This window comes from Phoenix dactylifera, chromosome 3 (assembly GCF_051530095.1).
Source record: "Phoenix dactylifera cultivar Ajwa chromosome 3, Ajwa_hap1_PhDact_Kaust_v1.1, whole genome shotgun sequence".
Taxonomy (NCBI): domain Eukaryota; kingdom Viridiplantae; phylum Streptophyta; class Magnoliopsida; order Arecales; family Arecaceae; genus Phoenix; species Phoenix dactylifera.
Genome location: NC_143192.1, coordinates 49,901,404 through 49,916,828, shown reverse-complemented (window position 1 = coordinate 49,916,828; position 15,425 = coordinate 49,901,404). Strand labels below are relative to the sequence as shown.

The 15,425-nt window shown below is 42.4% G+C and overlaps 1 protein-coding gene across 1 annotated transcript; it reads right to left on the bottom strand.

The window, feature by feature from the left end:
- Positions 1 to 1,960: 1,960 nt before the first annotated feature.
- On the bottom strand, positions 1,961 to 9,524 carry LOC103711782 (transcription factor bHLH71-like). The gene is made up of 4 exons (XM_089929755.1): positions 8,933 to 9,524; positions 6,363 to 7,593; positions 5,155 to 5,592; positions 1,961 to 2,666 (listed from the first exon to the last, which is right to left on the bottom strand). Exons 2-4 carry the CDS (start codon positions 6,726 to 6,728, stop codon positions 2,565 to 2,567), a joined length of 906 nt encoding a protein of 301 aa, XP_089785881.1. The 5' UTR covers positions 6,729 to 7,593; positions 8,933 to 9,524; the 3' UTR covers positions 1,961 to 2,564.
- Positions 9,525 to 15,425: the final 5,901 nt, after the last annotated feature.

Below are 15,425 nucleotides of genomic sequence, written 5' to 3'. Positions count from 1 at the left end.
GAGAGCTTGATTCAACTGTCTAGGATTGTGCATGACAATTATCCTCAGCCACCAGATGGAAAAGCTCAGAAAGAGGTGTCTGGTTTTGTTTCATGACCCCCCATGAATGCCTGAATTGCAAGCATGATTTAGGAGTTGGAGTAGATGAAGGTCTAGTTCAAGACTAACTGGATTTTGCCTATAGGATTCAGCAACCTTCTGGTGTTTCTCTATGCCGGACTTTGTTTGTTATGACATACTTATTCAGACAGCAAGGTATTCAGTTTGAGTCATCTAGAGATTATGAAATGGCGTGGTTCAAAGTTGGACCTAATTTTTGGGTCTCTTTTAGAAGCTTGGCGCCATGGGCAACCAATTCTTTTATGCTTCAAAGTAGGGGTGGCAATCAGATCGGATCAGAAATAAACGGGTCGGGTCGGATGCATGTCATATCAGAAAATCATAAATCTGAACTCGATCTATTTATTAAACAGGTCAGAAATTACAACCTGAACCGGTCATATTTAATAAACAGGTAATCCGATCCGACCCGTTTAACCTGTTAAATAAACAGGTAACATGTTTGCCCAACCCAACCCGACCTGTTTAACCTATTTGCCCAACTTGATCCGATCTGTTTAACCTGTTTAGCCCAACCCTCATGAAACCTATAGATTTCAAACACCTAAAAACAAATTGGACTTTAACAAAGCTGCAAACTTTCTTCAATCCCCTGATAGAAATCCAAATCCTAAATTTCTCCAATATAATAAGTTTCGCATTATAATGTGCTCAATCGCAACAACAAACACTTAAGTAAATTACAAAAAAACACATTATAAAAAAGAAAGAAAGAGGAATCGTCGAATACTAACCAAAATCTTACTCTCGGAGGCGAGGTTCCTCCCTGACCCCAGTGATTCGGGAGGGCTTGAACGCCATGCCAACGCCGCGGAGCGTCTCGAGGGTCCGGCAGTAGGGGGAGACATAGAAGTAGACCTTCCAGTCATCGGCACCATCATCGGAGACGAGGTCCTGTATCCGGACACCGCACGCCTCCGCCTCCTGCCACCCTCGAGCTGTGAGCTCGATCTTGGGGTCCTCTTCTTCTCCTCCCCCCCCCCCCTCTTCGCCCTTGCCGATCTCCTTCGTCCTCCTCCTCTGCCGCCTTCTTCTCTCTTCTGAACTCGGACCGCATCTGGTCTATGGACCCCGCCACCCGCGATGCTCGGTGACGCTCCCTCTACGGCCTCTCCTACCCTCTCTTCGCAAACCTCTTCGACGAGCTCCAGCCCCTCCCCCTCCCCGTCAACCACGCCCTCGCCCTTGCCCTCTCCTGCCTCTGCCGCGGCCTCTCCTTCCCTACCCTCAAACCCTAGATCTTTGAGGAGCAAAGAGATCACTCACCGGGGAAAATCCTAATTCTAATCACCAGGTAAACGGTTATTTGATCCAACCCGACACATATATTAAACGGGTTAAACGGGTTAGACATCTAAAATATGTATTCGACTCAATTAATAAACACGTTAAATAGATCAACCTGTTTACGACCCGAACATTTTTAGACCAAACCTAAACCTGTTTATGGCGGATCGAACACGGGTCGGGTTGGCGGGTCTAGTCATATTTTACCACCCCTACTTCTAAGGTGACATTCTTATATGCCGATAGCACACGACATCCACTTCCAAGAACCCCCACTCAGGGCTGGGATCAAAAACATATGTATTGAAAGAAAGAAAGAAAAGGTCAGCCATATGACCAATTTTAGCAGCATTGCAGGAAGAAAATATTATTCTGGAGACAGAAAATTCAATATGATATTTTAGATTCTGGTTTATTTCTTGAGTTTTGTATAGAAATTGTATCATATGTATACACACACACATATACAGAATATCTTGTAAAATGGTGCTAATTGCAATAATATATAGTAATAACTTTTAATCAGAAAAAGATGGTTATTTCGAAAATAATATTGATCCTACTAAAATCATGTGTTTATATTGGTTTCTCGAAAGAAAAATATATACAGTCATTTATATATTACAATTATTTTAGGACTCTTAGGTTTTTAAGTTTTCTACCTTCAAAATCTGTGAAAACAGAAAACACGGGGACGTCTCATTCTACCCACCTGGGACTTGTGAAATGGAGTTTTACTTTGTACAGTGGATGCTTCAAGCACAACTAAATCAGGTCTGAGACCTCAACCTAAAACGTTCACAGCCCAGCTAAGCTTGAATTGGTTCGGGCCAGGGCCAAGATTTGAAATATAAAAGTATTCAGACATCAAATGGGTCAGGTCCGTGTCGTGAAAGAGTCGATCCAAGCCCCCTCAAATCCTAAGACGAAGCCTCTTATCTAATTCCAGGATCATAAATAACACAAGAGTGGTGGTGGGGTTCCGTGATCTTGGGCCATCCATAGGGGTGGGCCCACAGTAGACAAGCCGCCCAGCTTTACAGGAAAAAGAAGCCCATTAGATCAGAGGACAAAAGTAGACAAATCCGCAAGTTTTCAAAAGCGGGAGCTAGGAGAGCCCTCAAACCCCAGGGTGGTCCTAGACTCCTTGCACCCTTTTATTGGCTTAGAGCAGACACCTCTGCTTCAATCAAGGAGAGCATGTGGTGAACTGCGGCGGCGATATCGTCAACTGTAGTAAGATGGCATCCCTCATCAACCTGCAATTGTTGCCAGATGATTATACATTAGTTATCTAGGAATTCATTATATGAAAACAAATGTTTACATATACATAATATATGTTATGTATGTATATGCAGGCACTGAAAATTAAAATTGTTAACCCTACCTTAGCAAGGAAACTACCTTGTGCCATTAGTGTGAGATCACCATTAAAAAAAAATTCTCCACTTAGATATACATATAATAGGAGCATTATTTTTTTTTTAATCCTTTGATATGCGTAACAGATAGATTATGCATGTGCATATGGCTGTCAATAGGCCAGGCCAGCCCAACCGGGCGAAATTTAGGCCCTAAATCATGCTTCGGCCGGGTTCAAAGGAAGCTGAATTGTTTTGGGGGGCTTCCGCCAAGGATTTACCGAAAGCAGTTTTTAAAAGGCCTAAATAAGGCCCACTCTGGGCCCACAAATATGCCTAATGACGCTGCTCTCGGAAGTGATTACCTTGGGCCCAAATTCCCAAATCCCAAGTTTAAAGCTGATGCATGGGCTAGTGTATCACCAGTTAAGGTTTGTAACATACTGATATTTCCTTTCTGTTGCTGGGACCCAAGAGAGTTTATATCCACAGTTCCATACTTATTAAGTTACATCATATGGAATAGTAAAGACATCCCAATTACCACAAACTTATGCTGAGAACAAATGGAAAGAAATAAAATGAAGATTTCCTAACAATGCAGAGCCAGTCATGCAGGGGTTTGAGTAGAGATATCAAATCAAAAACGAAATGACTATTGCACTAAATCTTATTACTGTGTTAGTCTTAAAGCTTTATTTTTCAAGAACAACTAATGATATATTATTCTCATCTAATACGCCATGGAAAAGATAGTTAGGTTCGAATTGTATCTTTCACGAAACAATGGTTCATCTTCTTTTTTCGCGATATGCACTGTTGGATTGTGCAACAGCCGCTACGGGATCTATACAGACAAATCGAAGAAAGAGTTTGGAGTGCTTTGAGATCTGTGCGAGCACGATCCAATTATTGATGTTGCGAAAGATAAAATCCGATGCTAAGATTGGCCAAGAGCTTTCGATATTCACGTGCACGTCCACGTCCATGTGCATGAGCTTGTCTGCATGCATGTGTGGGTGTGGGAGAGAGAGGGCAGAGGTAATATGCTATCTAAGAATAAAATTTCATCAAGTAGAAACTAATTTGCAACGTAATACTTCAACGATTACATATCAAGTAAACCTACAAGTATACTTCAACCTAAGATGGCTCACCTGGAGTTTCATGTCAAAAATTCGTTCGCAAGAATGACTTTTCTTCCTCGTCCTATTCATTTTTCAACTTAGATTATTTCTCAAATTAAGGTTTCCACGAGAGAGAGAGAGAGAGAAGAGAAGGCATTGGGTTGAAATTTGAAATCAAGTAACCATCAAAACCACCATTGCATGCATCCCTTTCTCACGTGGCAAATGTCAGACAAGCATCCGGCTAAACAACTTTGGTCGGGAAGATAGTTATGAAATATTTCTGACAAACATGACTGTTTAGTCCTGATTAAGATCTACGTCACATCCGAGATGGGCCCTAAAGTAGCAGTCAAATCAGAAAAGAAGGAATACAAGCCTTTTTGGTCAAAAAAAAAAAAAACAGGGCATCTGCAGATGGATGGACCCTGGTAACAGGACCAGGACAAGCAAGCAACGTTCTTTTCTCCATCTCCCTTCCAAGAGAGGGAGGAGCTTCCGATGATGAGATACCATACAGAGAAAGAGAGACCCAAATGATCACTGAAAGGGCAAAACCTGTGGGTAAAATAGCAGCCTCAGATCCCTCCTTGGGTGATCCTGATCACATGATTTGGTTGGGTTCCATAATATTAATATCGCTACACCGAAAGAGATCCGACCAAGCTATTATTAGGCCCATGGTCCAATGGAACCCCCTCTAGTCATTCCTTATGATTGGATAGCCTAATTAGAACTCTGATTCTGTGTGTCCCCAAAATGAACTAAGCCATGATGCTAGCTCTCAAATATAAACGGAAAAAAAGGAAAAAGATAATTCACCTTGAGAAGTGGAAGGTATTGGAAATTTCAACTCCCAAGGAATCCAGAGACTTCAGACAACAACCCCTTTCTTTTTCTAATAGATATAAACTTCGGGTGTAACACCTAGCCACTAATTTTGGTTTTAAAATCGTATCCAAGAACTGTGCCGTCTAATAAGATAATAGATGAGAGACCACTTTAGTGCCACCCAAGAACGATTGACCATGAACAGAAAAAGGCAAGCGCGGGGGAAGAATATCTGACACTTCCCAACTATCAAGACGACATTGATTTGGTTTCCTAATCACCCACACAACATGCCCCCGTAGATCAGCACAAACCTTGACATGGATACTAGTGCGAATTTTGCTGCGAATTAGCACTAGGATAGTGTACAAGTATATGGACACAGATATTTACCAAGGCTCGGAGAGAAGAGTTTGGGCACATACCTTGGTACTGAGGGAGTAGAGCACCATGGAGTCCAGGGTGGTGACGTTGAGGTGTAGAATGGTGAGCCTGAGACTCTGAAGCCCGGCCACCATCTTGAGGAGCTGTCCGGGCCTCCTTGGTGAGAGAATTCGAAGATTTGCATGCGTTTCGATCAAGGTGACCTCGACGTCGGCCACCGCCGACCGGTTCTCCGGTGGGGGGTAGTCCCGGGGTGCATGACACCAGACGTACTGAGGGTAGGCAAAGAACTGAGCAAAGGGAGGGGAATCGGTGTCATCGGTGTTGCTGCTGCTGCTCCCTGGCTCAATTCTCGGCGTTTTCTCAGCCTTGCCCTTCTGCTGCTGGAGTGTTCTCTTCTGGGCTTCGAGAGACTGGAGGAGCTGCTCGAGCTCCTTCACAAAATCAATGGCTCCGCCTACGATTGAGGCTTGGTCGCCCTACAAAACAGTACCCGCATCTCCGCAGATAAGTGGGAGTCCTTTCGACTCAGTTGCTTTTTGTAGCAAGTACCTTACTTGAAAGGAAAACTATTAATAGAAATTTGGTGCTAAATGTATTAATATCCAACCAAGTGCCCACAAATAAGGTCGGATAGTAAAAGAAAATCTTTGTAGAATAGAACACTTTCTACATACTTTGTTTAAGGATACGAGAAGAATACACAAACAGAATGGATGAAGAGGGTGATGCGCGCGGGTTCCTTTAAACTACATGCTCTTCTTACACTAAAAAGAAAAGTAATCCTAGAAACCAGTAGTCATAATCGGACAACATCAATATATATATATATATATAAACCAAGACATATATATGGTCATGAAAGAACATCTCTCCAGAGAATTAATGAAAAAAAAAAAGAATTGTTTTCTGGGTACCAATGAAGAAAAATATTCTGACAATTGCTTTTCCCAGCATGCCATTCATACCAATCCCTTTCAGCTAAGCATCCAAGGAGGTTTCTACAGAGAACTATTGGAAACAAGAGGGGCGGTAGTGGTTCATTCCAACCAGGTGCTCATTTTAAAAAGTGAGTAGGCATTTATGAAGGGAGAAGAATGTGATACTAAATCAAACACAGGTTAAGCGTACAGCAAGAATGAAGAACCACCTCCAAATTAAGTAGGAAGTTTACATGCAAACCATCCGTGAGAATTCTGGCCAAGAAAAGGAAGAAAGAAGAGGGCTAAGAGTTAGGTGAGGGCCAAACCCTTTGGATGTAAGACTCTGGCATCAGGGAGCGCAGGACGCTGAGGTGCTCGTTCATCTGGCGACGGCGGTTGCGCTCGACGGCAATGTGGGTCATCCGCTGGCTCTCCGCCTCCTCCTTATTCTTGCAGCTTCTCGGCCGCCTCCGCCGCTTCCTCCGCCCCTGCCCTGCCGGCGCTAAGCCCCCTAACATCGCCGGCGCTGAGTGAGCGAGGCCCAACGAGCTCACTCCATCGCCACCGCCGGCTTCGTCGAAGAGGAGGCTCGGGGTCGAGGAGGCCTCAGGGTGGTGGAGTGGGGTGGCGGAGATGGTGTCATAGATGAGAAACGTGGGGAGCTCATTAGAAGCCAGTGCTTCTAGCGTCATGGTGCTCTCCTTCTGTGCGTTTGTTAGTGGTGCTGTCTACACCCTTTTTCACCTTAGCTTAATATTTTTTTTAACAATTCCTCTCTTGGCCTCCATGACTAAAGCTCAAGAGAGCTCCCATGGATCACATAACGCTACAAAACATTTGACACCAAAACCCCACTTTTCTTTCGGAGGGTGGAGAGAGGGCTGGGGAGCTGATGAAATGGAAGGGTGGTGAAAAGATTACACGTGAGGGGTCAGAAAAGGAGAGGAGCTTTTCTGCTTCAAAAAAGTGATGGAAAAAGGAGAAGCCTCCTCTCTTTACCCTCACCCCCTTGGTTTCCCAAATCCAGAGATACTGTCAAGTGACTGCAACCCATTGTCTTGAGCTGAGGTGGGGGCCCAAAGAACCACATGCTAATGCACACGGGACCAACAAAGCAAGCTGGTAATTGCCCATATAATAGCCACTCTGAATTTTTTCTCAAAACTAAATATCAGTGAGGAGGTGAGAGAGCACATGGGCGGTGAGAGATGACTTAAAAAGAGCCACGCAACCATCTCCATACCAAACTGTACTTCTTGGATCTCAAAGGAAATGATCAGTATCTCCAGAAAAAGCGCCGAAATAATAAATGAGTACGAACCCAAAAACCCAATGCAACATCCAAGCTTTAAATTATATGATAGCTTTGTCGAACAAAGCGTGCGATGTTGTAGTGGCCCAGGACGAGGCCTTTGGGTTCCATTTCCACTGGTGGCTACCTACTGAAAGCGCAATGCAAGCCTAGGTTTAACCTTCTGCGTTCAGCCTTTAATCTAATTACTATATGATTGTCCAATTACGTACAGTAGTGCCAACGAGATGAGAAGACTCCGAGAACTGTGAAATATAAATTGCTAGTGTGAGACCAACATTAACCATCAACTCTCTAGCTTCTAATCTAATGATTAGTATAACCACGAATGCATAAAATTGTCTGATAACGGCTAATGACTATTGCTCAACCTAGCCAAAGCCCAATGCAAGACCAACTTTTAACTTTTAATCTTAGCACATTTTGTATGCATAAAACAAAAAACAAGGGTTCTACTCATGGGGGGGGGCGGGGGGGGGGGTTTGGGGGAACGCAGAAGGTCTATGTCCAAAATTGGTGAAACTACTCATGGTTACATACTGAACCCTAGTTAAGGCAACGTGTAACTTGGCACTCCAGTCTTCGATCAATATGAATGCATGTCTCATGAGCATGCCACTACAGAGGTTCCTATGTAATGGCCTTCATGACCTTTTTCCACTGATAGAGGTTCGACAGCAGAAGGATATATACTTGCCAAAGGATGGCCAATGGGGCTAAGCTATTGCAATATCGGAAGGGTTGGGGACCGGCTTTTCCAGGGAAACCTATCGGCAAAGAACGTAGGAACATATTATAGTTTTTGTAGATATATAGCGTAACGTAAGGTAGGCCCATCTTCTTGGGACAAGAGAGAGAGAGAGAGAGAGAGAGAGAGAGAGATTATTATTTTTAAACGAGTACTTGGTTTAACTATAATCACTTGGCAAGGGTGAGAGAGCAAATGGACCTTTTACGCATAACCCAATACGGCGCTTACTTTTAAAGTGTTTAAGCATCAAGCCAGCTTTAGCCCTGATGATTATACTATGAGCATACAATTATAAATAATTGGACACGAGAAGAAGGTTTCTGGTGTCCTCCATTCCAGCAAGCGGAGTTCCTGAGGCTCTCGAATCCCAATTCCCCAAAAACTAGGCCATCATGTCTTGAGCAGTACCCGAGAACTGTGTGTGTTAAGAGAAAGAGAGACGGGGGGAGAGAGAGAGAGAGAGAGAGATTAAATAATGAGATTGAGCAAATGTTCAGAGAACAAAGATTACAGGAGGAGAAAGGTGTGATAGAGATGAGTGAAAAAGATGACAAACGTAGGACATGGTGGACTCTGTTTCCCATACTGAGGAGGTTTGAAGGCCCGTATAAGGCCCCTAGGGGAAGGCCTTGGAGCATGGTCCAACTTGTCAGGGAATCCATGTGACACCATCTCGAGAAACACGTCAATGGGAGGGGCAATCATCCACACTCAGGAGTCACTACCCCCCCCCCCCCCCCCCCCCCTCTCTCTCTCTCTCTCTCTCTCTCTCTCTCTCTCTGTGTGTGTGTGTGTGTGTGTTTAATTAGAAAAAAAGAAAAACCAATATGTACCTATTCACAAGCACCTGGAGGAGCATCTTGCCAAACAGATTGACTGCATTTCGGTCTCATTTGAGCAACATCACGTAAGGTTAAGAGAGTATAGCCATTTTAAGAGGGAATCTTGGCAGGGGGAGAGAAGGGAGCGTTTAATGCTCCGAAGGAACAAAGAAAAATAAGTTGGAGAGGAAAATAGGAATCGTGTCTCCCGTAATGAATGCCAAAGTTGATGAACATCTGAATTTCTTGAGTTCATGGTCGATAGAGTGCAGCAATAACCTGTTAATCCGAGCTGTCCATCTTATCTTACATAAATGACCTGTAGCGAGAGTGAACCTCTGGTAGATTGTCGGATTGGAGCCTGCCAACCTGCTGCATGAGTTTGGGTACACTCGTGAATAGTAGAAGGATAAGATAAGGTACAAAGGGTACATATGAATTGCATTCCATCTTGGTACGGCGACTTTCTAGCCAACCAATTTGGAATCTATTTAGTGTAAGCTACTTACATGGCTGATGTTGTTTGGTCATCCATGGGGGCTTTTTTGTGGCTGATGCTTTTGAGATATATTTATAGTGGAACCTCATAATTCTCCTGATTTACCGAAAATATTTTTTATGGGTCGAGAACGGATCTGTTATCATATCGAGTCGCCGAACCTATTAATAAGATTTTACTATATTTGTTTGGCTAGTTAGGCAACCAGTTTACTTTGTGGTATCTCTTATATTGGTAAAAAAAGACAAACCTAAATGATAGAGTTGGAAATCAAGAGGAACAGAAAATCTAAATCTTGTGATGCCAAAATTTGTGAGGTAGATCAAGACACCTTCTAGAAGATCTCAATATCCAAGAAACTTCAACGCTAGCATTTTGTCGATTTCTTCCTCTTCTCTGATCCTTCCCTTTCTCTGATTTTCAATCCCTAGTGCTTCGAAGCTACTTCTTTAGTTGGATAATGGAACTAGCTTTTCATAAGTTGAACAGTGTCTCAAAGTTCATGAAATAGTCTGCTCTTACCAATATCTCTTACCTACTTCCATCGTTTTTCCTAATTACACTGCTACGGAACAGTGATACCCAACAGGGCGTTGCATTTAGACCAAAAAAAAAAAAGATCGAAGCCCAGCATGCTGCCTCTGAGCATCCAATCACGCCATGAAAGCAGTTCGACCAAGTACCAAAAGAGGGACAATTCAGGTAACAAGCAGTCGTCCCGTAGCTGACTTGCAGGTGCCCTTGATAGGGATGGAGCAGGGACGCAATAACGTGCAGCTCTGGACTAAGACACCACCACATATACTGAACAATGGACCTGGGCAATGTTTGGAATTTGGCTGGGTATTACTGTAGAATACACTGTACCAATGTACTCTCTCTCTCTCTCTCTCTCTCTCTCTCTCTCATGTGTCGAGTGGACCGAATAGAGATGAGATTCTTTTCATAGAGCCGGATGATTGTGGTGCAGTGCAGCTTTTGCACCAAATAAAATCCTCTACCACCATGAATAACCGCTACGTCATTCATGTTGGAGATGGGTACGCCATGGATATGAAAAAAGCCATCCATCTCTGACATGGATGACATGGCGACTATCCCTGATGGTGCCACAGACGTAAGGCACAACTGGCTTGAGATAACCTAGGAAAAAAAAAAGAAAATTCTCAATGGTGATCATGACAAACTTCACCATTTTAACTGAAAATAGACCAGTATTTCTCAAATTCAGTCGCTGACTAAATTTCTTAGCAAACGATATTCAGCAATACCAGCAAAATTACATTGTTGCTATTTAGCAAAATCGCGGCTCATATAGCTTTAGGTTAGCATCTTCATGATTTACCAAATTGTCATCAATAATTAACAGGCTATTCTCAAAATCGTGTCCAGATTAAGTTACTGCCATAATTCCCATTGCATTAGCGGCCTCCGTAGAAAGAAATGGATCTCATTCCGATGCAATGTCGGCCACTAGAACTATTACAGCGGTCACAGTAATATTAAAGCAGCTGTTATTTTAAACCACTGTACGGATCGAGGTTGCGATTCCCTACAACAGCTCTGGAAAAGCACAAAGGGTAGGAACTTAATACAGCGCTCAGAAAAAGCTAATAAAAAACAAATCAACTAAACCAGAAGGAACCGACACATGCAGAATATTGACTACTGTTCATACAAGTAATTTGGACGACACCAATAATAGAGGGTATCATTTGTGCATGAGTCTTGCTTGTAACCATACATTTCATGAGTAACTGAACAATTCTTCACAACCTGACTTACCTGAGAACAGATGAGATTAAAAAAATTCAGCAACGGATAGATAAATACAAGTGGTCGATGAAATGCCGTCGCCATCGGCGATATGAAGCAACAAAATGGCTGACAGGCCAAAAGTCATAAGCCACGAAACCAACAAGAGGATACATGTGCTGTGTACGCCATGGATGGAGCTCGCCCAGGGGACCAGAGCCGAGAGAGAGGGGGGGAAGAGAGCAGGCAGGCAATGGAATCGTACTATTGACGAGAATTTTGGCCGTTGTGTGCGGGATAGTATAAAGAGTGACGCTCGGTACATGGAATGGGAGTCCGGTGGGGGGCACATAAGCCTTTCTTGTGACAGAGCCTCATACCGTGGGCGCCCTGGATTTCCATTGCTTGCACCAACGAGGACGGTTTTCAGTTCACGTGGAAGTGCTAAGAAAGCTTAGTACACTCATGGGCACCATGACCTAATAGTCTTTTGAGGACCCCTTTGTCGAAGTTACGCTGCAATTGACATCTATCTTCTGCATGATTTTAGTACGTTAAAAATTGGACTGTCCTTTTTTTTTTTTTTTGGTTGGTCGTAAAAATTGATGAACTTTGATGGTACATCAAGTGGTTTTGATATTGGATACACGTATGAGGCCTTTCATGTCATGCAACCAATCGATGATCCTAGTCATGAGTAGGTATTGGCCCAAAAAACACGTCAATCTAGCGACTACTAAGATTCCATTCACGGGCTCTCTCTCTGTTTTTTTGCCTTCACTTTTCTCAACAAAAGATCAAGGTAGCCCCATGGTCCCTGAAACCAATTTGGACTAGTTTGGTTGACAAAAAAAAATACTAAAATATTTTTCTAAAAAATTATAATATCTAAAAAAATAATTTTAGCATGTTTGGTTGATAATAAAAATGGCACATTACAAAGTAACTTATATATAGTTAAACATATATTTTTCTGAAACAAATTAAATAAAATACTTATTATATCTTTAATAAAGAGAAAGACCTCAACCATAAATTTTGATAGCTTAAAGATATTACCATCGAGATGGTAGCACGGTGGGAACAGAGCTTTGATTCCACCAAAGTAGCCCAGGTTCGAAACGCACGGACATAAATTAAATGTGGGGACCGGATGCCCTCCGCCTGATTTGCTCGGTGGAGTCGCTATCTGATCTACCGGTTGCTTAGGTGGTGCTAGTATGATGTATTCATACGTGGGGCTTATGAGTAAAACTTGTCTGCCCGTATTGAACATTCTCCAGTGAGGGTTGCTATGCAAGTGAAGTTCTCCTCACTCCCTTCTTCCCTTTTTTTACCAAAAAAAAAAGCTTAAAGATATTTTTAAAAAAACAAAAACCAAATTTCCAACCGAGCTTTTTATGTCTCCTATAAATTTTTCTTTTTCATAAAATATGAAAATCTTATTCTCATAAAAATACTATTTTTTCATCTCTCTATCTTAAAAATTCCAATCATATAAGAAATATTTTTTTGTTTTTCCTTTAACCACACTTTTCTCCCTTTTTTTTTTTTTGACAAACTAAACGAGTCCAAATTTGAGCATGTTTGAAAACTTCCGGCCATATATAGATATATAGACATATACATAGAAAGGCAGATGGATAGATAGATGTTGCCAATGGCAACCCTCCACCTTCCGAGAGCCAAGCTGTCATCCAAGAAGATGGTCTCCATCCAAAATCTAGATACTTTAGCCCTCAACCTGGTTTCATCATACCTTCACTATAGAATAGTATGACAGGTTGAGCTAAGATGCAACTTTAGCTCTTGTTTGGATACAAGCCATCTGCTCACGAACAACATGGTCGACACTATCAGATTTCCACAAACATTTAATACGTGTCCTTTACGCATCCTTCTTCTCAAGGTGGGATCATCAACCGCATCTTTGCATGCTACAAAATTTTTATGTTCTTCTTCACGAGGTGGGGATCATAAACCTCATCCTTATAGAGTACAATTACTACTATAAGTATACTTTGTGGCAGATCTAGCATTTCTAGGATTAGTGGGATCCCTAGAATAATAGACCACCCCCTTAATTATCATGTTCGCTTGACTACAAATCATCTTTACTACATTTACTCGATGTTTAAAAGAAAGAAATATAATCCATTTTTTGAAAATTTGTGTGCAGCTAATTCACTCTTACAAATGACTTTGAAAGAGTAATTTTGAGAAGCACGTAGGGAAGCTCTAAATTTCTCCCCGCTTGAAGTTTCTGAACAAGTAAACCAAGACATTTAGGCATATATTGACTGAGAGTCATTTCCCTTAAAATTAACTTGGATAGAAGCACCGGAAAAAGGACTTCAGAAAGCTTACCTGCTGGAATTGCAGTTCACAGACAAGGATAGTGAAGAAAGTTCACCATACCTCATGAACTGAATTCAAATTTATCTGCAGCTAAAAGAAGCAGTGAAGCAAAAATAATGTATGGCAGTGTATATTTTCAGCAATAACCTGTGGCCACATTTTGTTGTATGTTCAACCCTTATGCGCTCTTATGCTCTGTTATTCATAATCGGAACAGTGTCATAGCCCTCTCTTTTATAGATGAGGGTGGCTGTGTGCAAGTAAGATACAGCTAAGATACATTTAATAATACAACTACTATACAGCTACAAGACAAGACAAGTCACACTCCTATATAGCTATAGGACAAGACAAATCATACAGCTAACATCCTCCCTCAAACTCAAGATGGTAACGAAGATGCCAACTTGAGTTTGTGAACCAAATCCCGATGATGCCCTGGTGGATGAGCCTTCGTAAAAATATCAGCGAGCTGATCTGCAGAAGCAACATGTATCAACTGAAGAGTGCCTTGCTTGATATGATGCCGAATGAAGTGGCAATCTATCTCAATATGCTTTGTTCGCTCATGAAACACATCATTATGAGCAATTTGCATAGCACTTATATTATCACAATTGAGAGAGGAACCATTAGTCAGAGGAATACCCATATCATGGAGGAGCCATCGAAGCCAGATGAATTCAGAAGTAGTATCTGCCAATGCACGATACTCAGCCTCTGTACTGGAGCGAGATACAACCGTTTGTTTCTTACTTTTCCAAGAAATGAGAGAAGAACCAAGCAAGAAACAATAGCCGGTGGTAGAACGACGATCTGTAGGGTCTCCAGCCCAATCAGCATCATAATAGGCTTGAAGATCCAAGGTAGAGTGGGCTGAGAAATAAAGACCGTGGAACAATGTACCCTTAACATACCGGAGAATACGTAAGACTGCTGCATAGTGTGTAGAACGCGGTGCATGCATAAACTGACTGACCAATGTGACTGCATAAGAGATATCTGGGCGTGTAACAGTCAGATAGATAAGACTACCAACCAACTGTCGATACAAAGTCGCATCTATCAATGGTTCGCCATCAGTGGGAAGAAGCTTAACATTCATCTCCAGAGGACTTTCCACAATCTTGCTATCTGTCAACCCAGCACGAGATATCAGCTCAGAAGCATACTTAGCCTGGGAAAGGTAGTAGCCATCTGAGCTGGATGTCACCTCGAGACCAAGAAAGTAGCTAAGGGATCCTAAATACTTCATCTCAAACTGTCGTCCAAGAAATTTTTGAAGTGCATGAATCCCTGAGACGTCATCTCCGGTAATAACCATATCATCCACATATAACAAGAGAAGAACAATACCGGCCTCAGATTGGCGAAGAAACAGTGCAGAATCATATGCACTAGGAGTGAAACCTTGCTGAGTAAGGACTGAACTAAACTTGGAGAACCAAGCGCGAGGAGACTGCTTGAGACCATAAAGCGCCTTTCGGAGGCGACAAACCTTTCCAGGAGGATGAGCAAGACCTGGAGGAGGCTGTAGATAAACTTCCTCAGCTAAATCACCATTGAGGAAAGCATTTTTAACATCCATCTGATGCATCCTCCACCGCTTGACAGCTGCAATTGCAAGTAAAGAACGAAAAGTGGTAAGACGTGCTACCGGAGCAAAAGTCTCTTCATAGTCAATACCATACGAAAACGGGGCCGGTGGTGGCCTACGAGAGGAGAGTAGAGAGAGATGAAGAGGACTGCTTCAGGATCTCCATAGCTCTGATACCATGTTGAGAGAGAGATGAAGAGGACAGAAAAACAAGGAAGAAAAGCTTATGCTCTGTTATTCATAATCGGAACAGTGTCATAGCCCTCTCTTTTATAGATGAGGGTGGCTGTGTGCAA

Bases quoted from the DNA above. Each gene is read 5' to 3' on its own strand.
- LOC103711782 (XM_089929755.1), bottom strand. From the start codon at position 6,728: ATGACGCTAGAAGCACTGGCTTCTAATGAGCTCCCCACGTTTCTCATC. The intron at 5,593-6,362 runs GTTTGGCCCTCA...ACTGTTTTGTAG, and splicing joins CAGAGTCTTACATCCAAAGG to GGCGACCAAGCCTCAATCGT. The intron at 2,667-5,154 runs GTATGTGCCCAA...CAACAATTGCAG, and splicing joins TCTACTCCCTCAGTACCAAG to GTTGATGAGGGATGCCATCT.